Raw genomic sequence first — 16,118 nt, 5'->3', positions numbered from 1 at the left:
AAAACATTAAAAGGTTAAGGAAGTAGTTACAGTACATTATCTTAATGTTGCTTATGAAATGACCTAGGGCTGCTTTGACCATATGTTTTTATGATACCATTCCATATATCTACCATGGATACCATGGGCCAAATGTAATAGGGTGAGAGTTTAGAAAATGTGAGAGTTTAACAGTAATCTCGCACACATTTTAACTTGGTCAATGTAATAGAGTCCGAGAACATGCAAACTTGCATATTTCTACACTTAAAAAACTCTCACGATTTAGGGCCCCATTTACAAACGAAGTGAAATACCAGCGGGAATTTTCGTAGTATTTAGTAATACTTACCCCTCCGGCGAGGTCCCGCGTAGTCCAGCGGAATCCTCGTTCTCGACGAGGTCCTCTGTTGGGCTGCTGGCAGCTTAACGCTGCCAGAGACGGGGCTCCAGGGTCATGCGCATACGCGACGGTCCGTCTGCGCATGTGCATGACAGGGAGACCCGGCAGTGCCTGGAAGGCTTCGTTGAAGCCGGAAAGGCACCGCCGGGTCTCCATTGCCGGCAATGGTGCCTGCATCGCTCTCGCCATCTTTTAGATGGCGAGAGCGATGCTGTACAAACAGCGGTAATCTAAGATTACCGCTGTTTACTAAATACAGCAAGATGGTACAACCCCTTTACCGAGTGCTAAAGGGGTTATATTTCGTTTGTAAATGGGGCCCTTAAACTCTCATTCAGATGTTTTCCCATTTTGAAGATAAAACTAGACCAATGTGAGAGTTTACTGCTAAACACTCACATTTTCTAAACTCTCACCCTATTACATTTTGCCCATGTATCTATTGTCTACATCACTGACAGAAACCATTTTGTTAGGGAAGCAGCATATAGGCTGCATTTCATATTGGTTCAGCCAACAAAATGGATGCCGCCAATGCATATTTGCCTACTTTTGAAAAAGCATTTCAGGGAAATTGTGAAAGCAACACCTATGAGGGCTCATTAAAGTGGAGGTGTTCTGCTACATCTGAAAGGCGTGTCATTATACTGACTTACAACAAAATGTAAACGAGCCCCAAAGCAGTCAATAAGATCTATTTGTTGATGAAAACACACTGATACTTTTCAGAAAATGCATGTACTAGCTATAGGGATCATTATGCTTAATACCCAATGCAGTAAAATGACACTAATGATCCTATTTGAATGTAAATATCTCTGTTTATTTTTATATTAACAGTTTCATAATGGGGTTAAGGTGCACTCAGGGAGATTGCTACAATTTCAGGGAGTTTCCCTGACAATCAGGGAGAGTTGGCAAGTATGCTCTAATGTATACAGGTGAAAGGTACACTTTATGTAGCACACTACTATTGGCCACAGAAAAAGTCTGATTTCATCCCATAAATTTAATGCATTACCTTTCCTAAGGCTTTGATCCCCATCAGATCAACGAAACACACACCACTCATATCAATGATGACTGTATGGAAATGGACAATTGGAGGAGCAGTGATAATAGGATCTTCAGTTTGTGCTGGGGCAGATACACCATTTGGAATATCAACAGGAATTGATGAGCTCACAGTAAGGGTATTGGACGCTATGTAACTGATGGCACTGTTTGTTCCGTTCACCGTGCTGTTGTTGTTGGAGTCAATGGGAGAGGCACTGTCGAAGTCTTCTTGCAGCTCTTGCAGTGATAAAGTCTGCAATAAGGAGGCAATGATAAAGAGTGCATTCACAACTAAGGTATATACAGTAGGAAAGGATAAACCAAGGAAAAACAACACTCTAAAAGAACTCAACCCTTTGTTATATTTGAATGATAGGGAGATGGGGTAACGACAAACACCAAAAGCAAAGCTGCTGCTCAATAAATCAGTTTTTATACAGAATAATATTTATGTATAATATTTGATGTGGTATCTATCTACCTATCTGTATATGGCAATTGCTGTTACAGCATATTAGAGTTAAAAAAAAATTAAAATGACATTATTTGGTGGATTATCATAAGTAAAAAATTACTTCCCTGGTAACTGTTGTTCATACAACATGTTGGGTCTGATGACTGCTTCACATGCACCCAATGGCAGTCTGTTGTGTGCAGGGGCATTTTAAGAGAGGAGGAGGCCAGCCTCCATTTGGGCCCCATCCTCTCTGTCAGCGGCTCAGGGGCATGGAGCGCTGTAAATTTTGGCTTCCTGACAGAATTTACTGCGCATGCGGGAGTTTCCGGGAATATGGCGCCCGCGGGACTTCTTTTCAGCACCTGCGCAGATCACTGGGAAAATGTCCGCCGCCACTTTCCCAGTGAGTGTTTGCTGCTCTGCAGCACCGGTCCGGAGCAGCACATTGGAATCGACGGAGAGGTAAGTATAATTACCTATGGGTGCAGAGTGTGCGGTGTGGGCCCCCCTGGACCAGGGGCCCGTGTGCACTACACACCTTGCACCCATTATAAAGACGCCTATGGTTGTGTGTGGTTAATTCATTCCTTGGCCGGGAAATAATAGTCTCAGATTTTGTAACAATAACGCGTTTCCAGCAAGTTTCCGGCGACTTGCAAATAACTATATGTAATAGAGTTAAACCAGTGGAAAAATCGCTGGAAATTTGCTTTTTTAAATCACGAGTCGCCACAAGTCGCTGTCCTGATTTTTTCAAATTCTTGAAAAGAACTCACTAGATGTAATGAGTGCTATGCTACCTTCCCAAGTTGTACAAAACACGCCTGTAAAAACACGCAGAAAAATAGATGTTTCTCCATCCTAACTGGCCTGCTCTTTAGAAGGACAAAAAAAAAGGAAACAAGTTGTGTTTTGTCTATACATCGAGTCCAGTCTCTTTGGGGAGGGCGGCCGGAAGAAAGTGTGCTCTCCCCTTCATAGAAATTAAATGGGGGCATGTCTGTCCCGTTTTCTGGGTGTGGGAAGGCCAGGGGCTGCTTCCACAGAAACAGTTTCCTGGCCTCAGAAGCTGGCCAGCCTGAGTAAGCTGGCACCGTCCGTTGGTCACGATAGTGATCCCAGCCTGCAACCTCAGTTGCAGTGCTGGGTTCGCAAATGCAGCAGGGACATAGGCGTCTTTATAATGGGTGCAAGGTGTGTGGTCCAGGGGGGCCCACACCGCACACCCATAGTTAATATATACTTACCTCTCCGCAGATTCCGATGTGCTGGACCGGAGCTGCAGAGCAGTAAAAAATCACTGGGAAAATGGCGGTGGCCATTTTCCCGGTGACCTGCGCAAAAAAGATTTCCTTGGGTAAATAGGCATGGTCGCCATTTTCCCAGAGACCCGCGCAGCTTTGCAATTCCGTCCTTGTAAATATGCAAATATGACACCCGCTGCTGCATTTGCGATCCCAGCACTGTGAGGCTTGCGAGGCCAGGAAACTGCGTCCGCAGATGCAGCCCCTGGCCTTGCCACTCCTAGAAAATGGAGCAGACATGCCCCTGTTCCCGGGAATGCTGCCTGCCCCCGCACCACCCCTTAAATGCCTCTGTCTATCAATCACCAGGTTCGCCCCCAGTTACGCAAATTTATTTATGGCGTACTGGGAAGAGCACCACATTTGGTCAGATGGCGATCTGAGGGCGGACCTAGGGCCTGATTCAGACCCGCTCGCGAGCGCACATCACTCGCAAGCGGGTCAATGGTCCCTCACTGCGCATGCGCAAGCCGGCTCCGGTGTGCGCATGCGCGAGACCCGGCCAGCGACAGGTGCTCCGTCGCTATGGGTCTTGCACCAAAACAGGGTGGCTGTTGATTATGATTGACAGCTCACCCCGTTTTGGAGGCGGGCGGGGTGGGTGGCTGGCCAAACGGAGGCATTCCCAAAGGAACGCCTGCCGTTTGGGGCCGGCCTCAGTAGTGAGCTTCCGGCTCTATTAGAGCCAGAAGCTCACTGGGGCTTGCGATGGACAAGACCATCACCTGGCCGCTCGCAAAAGGTGTGGGTGGTCACCCACAGCTTAGTGAGTGGCCAGGAGGCCGGCACTAAAAAAAATATAATGCCGCCCTGATTCAGACCGAGCGCTCTGAAAGAGCGTCTGGCTTTGAATCAGGGCCCTAGTGTCATGGCAGCATTTTATAGTCGATGTCTTTTTTATATGGAGAAGGAGTGAAGAAGCCCTTTTAAATTTTTGTACTGCTCTTAATTAACTATAACTATAACTGCTCTATAAAATTAACTTTTGCACATTGTAATATAGAGGTCTCATTTTTAGATTTACTAATTTATATAAAAAATGGTTCTATTAACACCAAAACCTTTAGAAAGAGCACAGACTCAAATGGCTTCATAGATAAAACCAGCCAGAATCATCCTAACTGGCTGGATGGGATTCCCATCAGATAATTCCACAGAATCAAGAGGAATTGTACTGAGAGGGAAGTCTGGGAACAGCAGTTGGATGAAATATCAAATCGTTTTAGTTCTACGGGATACTCTGAAGGTATTTTAGAAAGAGCCAAAAACAAACTTGAATTGGTGGATCAGAATGATTTGATCAAATCCAAAAAGGGGGAAACTAAAATAAAGGAAGATTACCAGTGGGTTTTTAGCACTCAATATAATACATCTTATAAAGAGATGGACAGAATTATAAAAAAGAACTGGACTATACTGAAACGTGACCCTATAATTGGTGATGTGATACCAGATAAGCCAATTTATATTCTAAAGAAGAGCTCCGTCATTAAAAGATAAACTTGTTAGGAGCAGTGTGGAAGCAGAAAAAAGACAAAGTATAAGAATGAAAGGCTTCCACCGTTGTGGTAGTTGTGTAATGTGCAAAACAGTTAAGTTTAAAGACCGCAAAATTACTGATTTTATCACATGCCACTCCAAAAATGTTATATACATCTTGGAGTGTGCATGTGCTTTATTTTATGTGGGAAAGACGGGCAGGAGTCTTAAAATAAGGCTCGCTGAGCATATTTATAATATCCGAAAGGGACTAGAAAGTAACGCATACCTGTTATGAATGCACCTGCACTATTTGCATGAGACCCCTAGAGCTCGCTGATGGGGCTCATGCAATAGGCAGGGATCAGCAGAGAATAATTTACCTGGAGTAAAGCAGCAAGAAAGGTAGGGGTTAATAGCAGAGGCTAACAGATGCAGGTGTGTGCTAGAGAACTGCTGCTGGGAAACTGGCTTGATGGTCTGAAAACTTGCAATAAACTGGCACAGGTGGATAAACACAAAAACAGAAAGGATGTATAGATCTGGATAGTAGCAGGTCAGTTTTTCTGGATGCAGGCTGGAATTATGCTGAAGCAGTAATGCTAGATATGGACTTTATTATGGCAGGCCAGCTACTCAGGAAGCAGGTGGGAATTACTGTGGAACCTGCAATGCTGGAAATAGATTTGATTATGGCAGGCCAGCTACTCAGGATGCATGTGGGAATACTGGTGAACCTGCAATGCTGGAAATGGATTTGATTGTGGCAGACTAGCTACTCAGGATGTAGGTGGGAGTTTGTAACAGAACCAGTACTTGATATAATTGAACTGACAGGTGAATGCCGGTTGAAACTTGTAAAAGAACCAGTACTTGATATGGTTAAACTGACATGTGAATGCAGGTTGGAGTTTGTAGCAGAATCAGTACTTGAAATGATTGAACTGGCAGACAGATGCAGGTTGGAGTTTATAGCAGAACCAGTACTTGCTATAGTTGAACTGACAGGTGAATACAGGTTGGAGCTTGTAACAGAATCAGTACTTGAAATGGTTGAACTGGCAGGCAGATGCACAGGTACACGCTGGACTTGACACAAACTAGAGGTGACACAAAAGGTAAGCTGGAGGGTCTTGGTAAGGCACAAACACGTAGCAGGAATGGACACGGGAACAGGAAGAATCCAGGAGGACACAGTAGTATGACTGGCAGAGACAGGACACTGAGGACAGAGTCTATGAGCAAAGGTATACAGAGGCAGGACACAGGTACAAAGGTTATGGAGCATACACACGGTCAGATTTGTCAGATGAACGATTGAACGATTTGAACGATTTGACCAAAGTTTTGAACGATTTGAACGATTGAACGATTTTTGACTGCATTACAATGAATGGAATCGTCCAAGTCTGACTGCAAACACATCAGATGTCAGATATCGTTATCTGACAAACGGGAACGCGCATTGTAAATCGTCCATCGTTCAGGCATGTCAGATATGTCAGATTTTCCTTCAGATATGAACGACTGAACGATTTTTAAATCGTTATCGTTCATATCTGAAGGAAAAATCTGACCGTGTGTATGCACCATTAAGGAGCAAGGAACTGTGCAGCGACCACGTGAACCTCCACTAAGTGCAGGAACTAGTAACATCACCAGCAGGCAGGAACTGACTTGAATCCCTAATGAAGGGAGAGGTCTCCTGTGATTGGTCCATCAGGCTGAGGTCAGGTAACGAGACTACAAACAGGTGAGTAACTGCACATAGCAGCCAGAGACAAGATAGCTTGGATAGCGACTGAGAGCCAATAGACCACGGAGGTCATCCTTATATGACAGGAGTGACATAAACCTCTGGTTTGTCACTGGGCATGCTCTGCAATGCAAAATGGGTTTAGCAGTCCTCAGTGAGAAGGGTGTGGTTAGAGTCTGTGATTTAGCCAATTAGCACAGGTTATGGGGGGGTGGAGTTTGAGCTGGAGATTTATGGGTAAGTTAGACTCCATTCTCCCTCTTTTCTTCTGGAGATTGGTGAAGTACTGTCAGATTATTGCTCTGTGTATTTGCTAGTATTACGGTTGCCAGACTTAATATAATTGTTTTAATTGTACTTTACATTGTTATAATACCCCCACCCCCCCCCTTTTTGCCTTGCTATCTTCTATCTTTCACTCCTTACACTTATCTTCTCTACCACTTCTCTTGCCTTCCCCTTTTTCCTTCCTTTTCCCTTTTTTTTCTCTATCCCACCCTCATGGATCGCCCCCGGCGTCCTGTGGGCATACCTGCCCGATACCTGATTGATGCGGTGGCCGCAGGAGCAGGATCACAGATCGCCGTGCGCGGCAGGCCTGCAGGCCGCGAACTAACGGCTGTCCGTCAGCAGGGGGGGGGCCAGGCTTCGCGCTGGGACTCGCGGCCGGGCGGCTATTAGAGGGCTTTCCAGCTCACCCATCCCGGCCGCACGGCCAGCGCCACGCGGATCACCGTGTGTAGCTGGTTTGGTGTCTGGCCAGGGTGTGGACGGGCCGTCCGCATCCCTGGCCAAGAGGCACAGCAATAGGAGGGGAGCGGCGCCTTCCCCTCCTATGCAAAGCGCGGTATCCATGGCGCACGCCGGACCCAGCGGCAGGAGTAAAAAACCGAGACCTGCTTCTCGGCAGGGAGCGGCCGCCTCCTCCCCACCTCGATCAACCATTCCCATGGGGTCTCGCGTGTCAAAGCCCACGGTGCGCCCTGCGGCCCACAGAGGCGCGCAGTCCAGTAGGGCTGGGGTTATTGGGGACCGGAATGATCAAAGCAGCGCCGGTCGTGGTATTGCTAGGCGGGATGGAAGGTGACAGAATGTGCGCCATCTGCTGGACGAGGGGGTCATTACGTCCCCCTGTGACAGCAGTGAGTCCTTTTCCATCGATTGCGGGGTGTCCGAAAGGGACAGTCCCCCGCCCTCTGCAGGTTTCACGGACAGGGTGGGGGAAGGTGTGCCTGCGCGGGGTTTGAGTCGCGAGTCTTATGCGGATGTGGTGCATGGGTCCACAGTGCCCCGGGCAGGATCCGCGGTGGATGCAGTGCTGCGCACAGAGACCGTATCCATTCTGTGCGCATCACTGCTCTCTGCGCTGGCGCCATTGTTGTCTCAGAACAGCACCCAGACGGCTTCGGGAGGGGGCGATGGAAGCATTGCAGCGCTGGCGGATAAGCTTGTCGGCGCTTCGGGGCATCGGGCGCCCCCAGGAACGCTTCAAGGCTTGGATACTACGGGCATGGACGAACCCCTACGCCAAGGGCGATCAGTTTCTGTACAAGACAACATTGTTTGTGTTCCAACAGGAGAAAGCTTATTGGATTTGATGATGCAGCGTCAAGACAGAAGCGAAAGGCCCCTAGCCACGGTCGCAGAAGGTGCAGCTGGTCAGTCGGATGGTGAGTCTTCCATCGATCCCGATTGGATCGGTAGCTCCAGTAGTAGTCAGGAAGCACCGGCGCAGCGAAGCAAGAAGCGAAGGCGCCATAGCTCAGAGCAGGGAACAAGTAGTCTTTCCTCCACCTCCTCTGATTCCTCAAAGGAGTCACGACGAGCTGGTAGGAAGAGGTCCAGGCGATATAGGCGCAAGCACCGTTCGTCCAGCAGCAGCATGTCAGTGAATTCGGATTGTTCAGAGGGAGTCTTATGCTCTAATACAGCGGTGCTGCGTGGGGTTCGGCCCAGGATCCGGGACCAGATCAGGCACGGACGTTATGTCAACATATTCGCGCTGACCAGCCGGGGAAAAAGAGCTTGGGTATCCGCGAAGAAAAAAGGCGGGTCGGCCCTCGACGGTTTCATGTCCTATCATGTTTGGTTAAAAAACATGTATATCTTTGTCTCTTGCTACTTGGAGACACGTCCCGACGAGCACATGCGCGTGATTAGGTACATGTACTTAATTCATGATATGTTCACCAACTCCAGAGGCGGCGCATGGCGGGTGTATGACGAAGAATTTCGTCGAAAGCAGCACGGTAGGAAAGTTATAGACTTCGGGACAAAAGATGTTGGGATTTTTGTGGACGTTACACAACCACAGCGCACGCAAATAGAGGCGGCACCCTTTCAGAGGAGTTTCGGGGGGCAGTCAGCTGCACCAGGGGGAGGATCAGCGCGTGGGGCGGGTCCCAAGTCGGGGCATGGCAAGTGCTTTGCCTTCAACAATGGGCAATGCGCATTGGGCGGGCGCTGTCATTTTTGACACACCTGCATCCGTTGCGGTGGCCCCCACCCAATTAAGGATTGCTCAAAAGGTCCCGGTGGCCCGTCAGGGGGAAAAGGGGGCAGTGCCAGCCGTGGCCCCAGTGCCCCATCCACCAAGTAAGTCCACCATTCTAAGCAGGGCCCCCACGCCTGTCAGTGTAGGGGCCATGGCACCATGGCTAGAGGCGTACCCGCTTCAGGACGTAGCCAGGTTCTTGCGCGAAGGTTTTACGGTAGGGTTTAGGCTTCCGATAGTAGCTACGGTGCAAGGAGGTTCCGGTCGCAACCTTCGTTCAGCTCGTGACATGCCGTTGATTTTACAAGGGAAGGTAAATAAAGAAATAGAGTTGGGTAGGATCCTTGGCCCTTTCCCGGTAGTTCCAATTCCGGGTCTGGTTTTATCACCGGTTGGAGTGGTCCCCAAAAAAACCCAGGGATATTTTTGTTTTATTCAGCACCTCTCGTACCCGAGGGGGCTGTCAGTTAACGATGCTATCCCCAATGAACTTTGTCACGTGGTCTATCAATCTTTTGAAGACACGCTTGACTTGGTTCATTCTTTCGGGGAAGGGGCGCTGATGTGTAAAGTTGACATCGAATCCGCATTTAGGCTGCTTCCCCTGCACCTGGAGGTTTATCACTTAATGGGGTTCAAGATCAACGACGGTTTTTATTTTGATAAATGTCTGCCATGGGCTGCTCGATTTCGTGTGCCTATTTCGAGAAATTTAGTTCCTTCCTACACTGGTGCCTGTTTAGGAAGACGAGTGAACCGGGTATTACACACTACCTAGATGACTTCTTGTTAGTGGGACCACGAAATTCCGTCAGGTGCGTGCAGTTGCTTGAAAACATGCTTAAGCTATTTTCTGATTTTGGGGTTCCCATAGCGGTAAACAAAACAGAGGGAACCACCTCAAGACTTTCCTTTTTAGGCATTGAAATCGATACGGTTGCGGGTTTTTGTCGTTTGCCGGTAGAAAAGGTGCAGCGATTGCAGGATGAAATAGTGTTGGCCCTGTCGGTTGGTAAGCTGACATTAAAGCAGACCCAGTCGCTGTTGGGTCTTTTCAACTTTGCGTGTAGGGTCATTCCGGTCGGAAGGATTTTCTGCAGGAAGCTTGAAAGACTGACGCAAAAGGCTCGAAGCCCGCACCATTTCCTGCGATTACCTAGCGAAATTCGGCGGGATCTACTTATTTGGGATTCCTTTTTAACTAATTTTAATGGCATTCAAATTTGGCAAGCCCCCCGGTATCAAACGTCACATTGCAGCTGTACACAGACGCGGTTGGGACTGTGGGGTTTGGTTCGATGCTAGGAAAATCTTGGTGCGCTGCTCCTTGGCCCTGCAGTTGGATAGCAGATGGTTTGACCAGGAACATGCTATTATTAGAGCTTTTCCCTATCATGGTCGCGATGGAGCTATGGGGGTGGCGATTGCAAGATAGGGCGATTATATTTTGGTGTGACAATATGGGGGTAGTGGACGCGCTAAATAGATAGAAAGCGGCGGGTCTGCCCGCCATTAGATTAATTGCGCAAATTATATTGTGTTGCCTTCAATTTAATATCGAATTTCGCGCCAGGCATGTTCCAGGGTCTAATAATGATGTTGCTGACGCGCTTTCGCGTTTTCAGTGGGCAAGGTTTAGGAGACTTGCTCCTTGGGCAAACATGGTCAGTGATTCATGTCCCGATTATGTCTGGCAGGTGGTTCGTACAGCATGGAGGCCCTAGCATCCCGGTCCCTGGCCCCTGGGACCTTCAGGGTTTATCTCTCGTCGTGGGAAAGGTGGAGCCGATTCCTATTGAGGGAGAGGCCGCGAGGTAAGATCTAAATTTTGACCTTACTCGTACATCTGCTTTTGGGGGCTGTGAAACACGGCCAGAGTGCGTTTTTTCCTTGCCAGAGGGGATGGCGGAGGTGGCGGCGTGAGCTACGTCAAAAGACGGGCCGCATTGCCATTTTTCCAGACGTCTGGTAAGCAAGACGCAGTGGGCAGGGTGCAACGCGGCAAAACCCCCACATCTTTTGTTGGCCACAAAGGGGGGGGTCACTAGGGGTGGTCCTCTTCTGGGTCACCGGCAAGTTTCGGCGGCTTCATGTGAGGGCTGCACCTAGTGCCTTTCCCCATTTAATTTAATTTTTTGTTCGGTCAGGGGTAATGAAGTGTTGCACCTGCTTGCTGGGTCGATGCCTCAGGATTACGGCCCGTCCAATCATTCATTGGCCCGAAAGGATCTATGATATGATGGGGGCATGGCCGGCCGGAAGGCGCTGCGTTGGTTCGGAGCTGGGCGTTGTTACCTTATGTTACGCCCGGCGACGAGCTTTTGCTCATCCCAACTTGGGGGCTAGCTATTCGCCCTAGGTGGAGGTCTTGAGGAATTTTTGTTTTATCACTGGTTTTTAACCTAGGCTCATGCCGGCCGGTGGAAGTTTTGTGTTTTTGCCTCAGGCCAAGTTGGGATCCCCCCATTTTTTCTGCCCAATGACCCTTCATGCTAGGTAATAGGCTTTTCATTAAATAGGCCTAGTGTTATTTCTGACATATCCCCTAGCTCTCAAAATTTTACATAATTTGCTTTTATAACCATACCTGCAAAAAATTTATATTAATCTATCTATTTTACTTTTTTCCTGCCAGGATGTCAGCTTGATGACACTTTCATTTGGGTTGTAGGTCATTCCTAAATTTTTTGGTTGGCAAGGTCTGAGGTGCTTTTGTCTAATCGAGAGTTACCAGAGATGCCGCATATCCAGTGGATTGGGCACCGGGGTATGCATTGGTCACAATTGCAGGAGGTCCTCAGGGAATCAGTCACCAGGTTCGGGTACCCCCGTTTCCTGTTTATCCATTTAGGGGGAATGACCTAACTGACAGGACATGCCTTGACTTGAAGATGACTATCAGGAGAGAGCTGATTGTGCTTGTGGAGGCTTGGCCTTTTTGCAGGATCATATGGTCTGAAATTGTGGTCAGACTTGTCTGGAGAGGGGCGGAGAGCCATAGGGCCATAGAGATGTCGAGAAGGAGAATTAATTCAGTGGTTGGTAGAGCCCTCGCTGCCAGTGGAGGGGCAGTAGCCAGGCATGATAATATCTTGGTGTCACAAAGGGAGCTATTTAGACCAGACGGGGTCCATTTATCTAGAGGAGGTTTGGAGATTTTTTCCAGAAACTTGTTTCTGTGTCTGAGGAGTTTAGATGTTTAGTTCAGTAGTTGGAGGGTAGTTATGGTGGCGGTGGCGGACTTTGTCCTGTTGGGCTGGTCTTGTATGGCCTTATAGTTTTTGTGGAGTTGATAGCTTTAGTTCATTCCTGGGGGGTTGCCCGTGCGGCTGGGGCGGACTTTAGGGCGTCGTCAGTACCACCGGTCCAGGTGGTACGGTCCCCCTCACTGGCGCGGGGGCCCCCCAAGTTGCAATCCCTGCAGGGTCAGGCAGAAGGCCAACACCCTGCGAGTTGTAGGAAACGAGGGGGCAGTTGGTCCCGAGGTTTGATTGGGCGGGCTGTTCAGGCCCGCTAATTTGTTATTTTTCTTACATTATGTTTGTTATGTCGCTTTGCATAATAGGCCATCCAAGCCCCCGCCACCATTTTTCTCCCTCACATTATTAGGTTTAAGAATTTAATAAATAAATAGGTTCGCTTAAATAGTTTACCGTAGTATTAATAAAAAAGCTGACCCATTTCACCCAACGCAATGTCTCTGTCTTTATTTTAGTTAAGGCATTGTGTGATTGTGTTGCATGAGCGTGTGAGGTGATCTGACCTAGAGCGTTTATAGACAGAGAGCTGCAGCGGCACATGTAACAATACCGTCTCTATGCAATTTAAAAAACATTATAACTCAAAGAATGTTATTTAAAAAGTTTTGTGGGTATCCAGCTAGTTTTACCTAAATGGCGAACTAGAGCTTTAGATAAGCGTCTCTCACAACTAGAGATGAACTGGATTCACCAATTAAGGACTCTTGTGCCCAAGGGACTAAATGGAGATTTCGAGTTTAAATGGTTTTGTTTGCACATTTATTTTTCATATATTTACATACATTTTGTATGGGACTTCGGGCCTGATTCAGACCCACTCGCGAGCGGCTGTCTGCTCGCAAGTGGGTCGATGTTATGGACTGAGCATGCGCACGACGGAGGGAGCTCCGTCGTGCGCATGCGCCAGACGCGACGAGCGAAGGAAAGTCCTTCGCTCGTTGTGTCTGATCAAAGGGGGCGTGCTGTCGATGTTGATTGACAGCACGCCCCCTTTGGTAGGCGTGCCGGGGGCGTGCCTCCCTGACGGGGGCGTTCCCACGGGAACTCCTCCCGTCAGAAGCCGGCCCACTGACATCACTAGTGATGTCAGTGGGAGTGATTTTGGCTCTGATAGAGCCAAAATCACTCCGGAGCTTGCGGTTGAAAACCTCAACCGCAGGCTCCGGCTCGCAATTTCGATGGTCGCGATGGTCACGACCATCGCGGCCATCAAAATGCACGCTCGTATAGCCTGTGGGTGGTGACCCACAGCTATACGAGCGTCCAGGAGGACGCTCCATTTTCATGGAGGCCGGCCCTCATTCAGAGCGTGCGCTCTGCTCAGAGCGTACGGCTCTGAATGAGGGCCTTCATTCCATTCTTATATGCATATTTATATATGTACCCTAGTGTTTTTAAATATTTTATGATGTTTTTATATACTGCATGTTTTTATGTCTTTATGATATATGCCTTTTTCTTTTTCTTTTTTATGTGTATATATTCTGTATGGGATTATATATTACAGTCCCTTATCTATATACATCGATGGGATGAGAAGATACCATTGTCATAAGGAATCCTAAATAAAGGGATGCAAGATCCTGGGACTTTTTCATGTGCTGCGCTGTGGACTCCGAGTGTATAAAGGAACACTTGGTGGAAAGCATGAAAATCCGTTTTTGGCTTTCGTGAGAAGGAGTTGCTGACAACTTCCGGTGACCGTGGAATGCGCAGCCATCTTACTTACGGTTTCCTGTAAGGACTGCACACGCACAGAGCTCGGGACAATGTCGGTTAGCGGGGATGGAGTTCAGCTGTGCTCATTATTAGGTAGGGTATTTATTAGGGGTGAGCGGGTTCGGATTTCTGAAATCCGAACCCCCCCGAGCCCCCCCGATCCGAGTCCGATCCGAGTCAGGCTCGACTTTTCCCGCCTGACTCGGATCTGAAATCGAGGCAAAACGTCATCATCCCACCTTCCGAGTCTCGCGGGTTTTGGATCCTATATAAGGTACCCGCGTCGGCGCCATTTTCTCACTCGGCTGTGGACAGTGAAGAGGGAGGGTGGGAGTTAGGGCTGGCTGGGCTGTGTAGTGTAGTGTAGTGCTGCTGTTGTCCACTACTTCAAAGTCCATAGGGGCTGGCTGTGTTGTGCTGCGCTGCTGTTGTTAATAGGGGCTGTGTCCACTCCAAAGTCCTGTGCAGTGTCCCAGTCCTAAAGGGGTGCTGTAGTGTTGTCCAGGGGGTGCTCTGTCCATCAGGGGTGCTCCCCCCAAGTGCTAAAAAAATAATATATTTTCTGTGTTTGTGAATTGTGTGCGCAGTAGCCGCACGTGCATCAACAAAGTAGTGCCAAGCGTGCGCCTGTGTCATAAGTAAAGGGCCGGCTGGCTTGACCGTTAAAGGGTGCTGTAACCCCCAAAGTACACTCCAGTCCAAACCAAAAAAAAAATTATTTTCTGTGTTTGTGAATTGTGTGCGCAGTAGCCGCACGTGCATCAACAAAGTAGTGCCAAGCGTGCGCCTGTGTCATAAGTAAAGGGCCGGATGGCTTGACCGTTAAAGGGTGCTGTAACCCCCAAAGTACACTCCAGTCCAAACCAAAAAAAAAATTATTTTCTGTGTTTGTGAATTGTGTGCACTGTGGCTGCACGTGCATCAACAGAGGAGCAGCGCCAAGCGTGCGCCTGTGTCCCATAAGTAAAGAGCCGGCTGGCTCATTTCTTAAAGGGTGGTGTAACCCACAAAGTGCACTACTCTCCAGCAAAAATAAAAAAATATTTTCTGTGTTTGTGTGCGCTTTAGCCGCACGTATATATCAATATAACATAAATGGAGGACCAAACTTTCTCCGATAAAAATAAAATAGGGAAAGATCAAGAACCACTTCCTCCTAGTGCTGTTGCTGCTGCTGGGAGTTGTTCATCATCCCAGAGAGGAAGTAGGAACATCACTACTTTTACTAAACAATTGACCCTCCAACAGTCCCTAGCGATGAGGATGAAGTACGACAGCAGTCACTGCTATGTTGGTGTTAGACGTGCGTCCGGTATCCGCCGTTAGTGCAGTGGGATTTAGACAATTGATGGAGGTAGTGTGTCCCCAGTTCCAAATCCCGTCTAGATTCCACCTGCATCCTCAAAGCAGCAGCGACAAGCGTGCGTCTGTCTGTTAAAGGGTGGTGACACCCTCAAAGTGTGCTACACAAACAATAAAAATATTGTTCTTTTTTTTTCTGTCTTTGTGAAATGTGTGGGCTGTAGCCGCACCTGCATCCTTAAAGCAGCAGCGACAAGTGTGCGTCTGTCTGTTAAAGGGTGGTGACACCCTCAAAGTGTGCTACACAAACAATAAAAATATTGTTCTTATTTTTTCTGTCTTTGTGAATTGTGTGGGCTGTAGCCGCACTTGCATCCTCAAAGCAGCAGCGACAAGCGTGCGTCTGTCTGTTAAAGGGTGGTGACACCCTCAAAGTGCGCTCCACAAACAATAAAAATATTCTTCTTTTTTTTCCAGTCTTTGTGAATTGTGTGGGCTGTAGCCGCACTTGCATCCTCAAAGCAGCAGCGACAAGCGTGCGTCTGTCTGTTAAAGGATTACATCAGTGACAGCATCCAAGTAGGCATGTCAGACAGTCCGTACCTGTACTGGCAGGAAAAAGAAGCAATTTGGAGGTCCCTGTACAAACTGGCTCTATTTTACCTGAGTTGCCCCCCCTCCAGTGTGTACTCCGAAAGAGTGTTTAGTGCAGCCGGGAACCTTGTCAGCGAAAGGCGTAGGAGGTTGCTTCCACAAAATGTGGAGAAGATGATGTTCATAAAATGAATTATCAACTCTTCCAGGGAGACCAGCCTCCAGAACGTACAGAGGGACCTGTGGTTGTGGATTCCAGCGGGGACGAATTAATACTCTGTGAGGATGAGGATGTACACACTGAAGAGGGTGAGG

The 16,118-nt window shown here is 48.2% G+C and overlaps 1 protein-coding gene across 1 annotated transcript in view; it reads right to left on the bottom strand.

The window, feature by feature from the left end:
* Positions 1-16,118, bottom strand: part of SLC26A9 (solute carrier family 26 member 9) — a 148,231-nt gene that overhangs the window by 19,637 nt on the left and 112,476 nt on the right. The window contains exon 17 of the mRNA XM_088462405.1: positions 1,404-1,691. Within this exon, the coding sequence (XP_088318531.1) occupies positions 1,404-1,691 (288 nt within the window). The remainder of the gene's footprint in view (positions 1-1,403; positions 1,692-16,118) is intronic.

Source organism: Taudactylus pleione, unplaced genomic scaffold (genome assembly GCF_031769625.1).
Source record: "Taudactylus pleione unplaced genomic scaffold, aTauple2 ptg001228l, whole genome shotgun sequence".
Taxonomy (NCBI): Eukaryota; Metazoa; Chordata; class Amphibia; order Anura; family Myobatrachidae; genus Taudactylus; species Taudactylus pleione.
The sequence above is the reverse complement of the archived record's forward strand: the minus strand, read 5'-3'. Positions and strand labels throughout refer to the sequence as shown.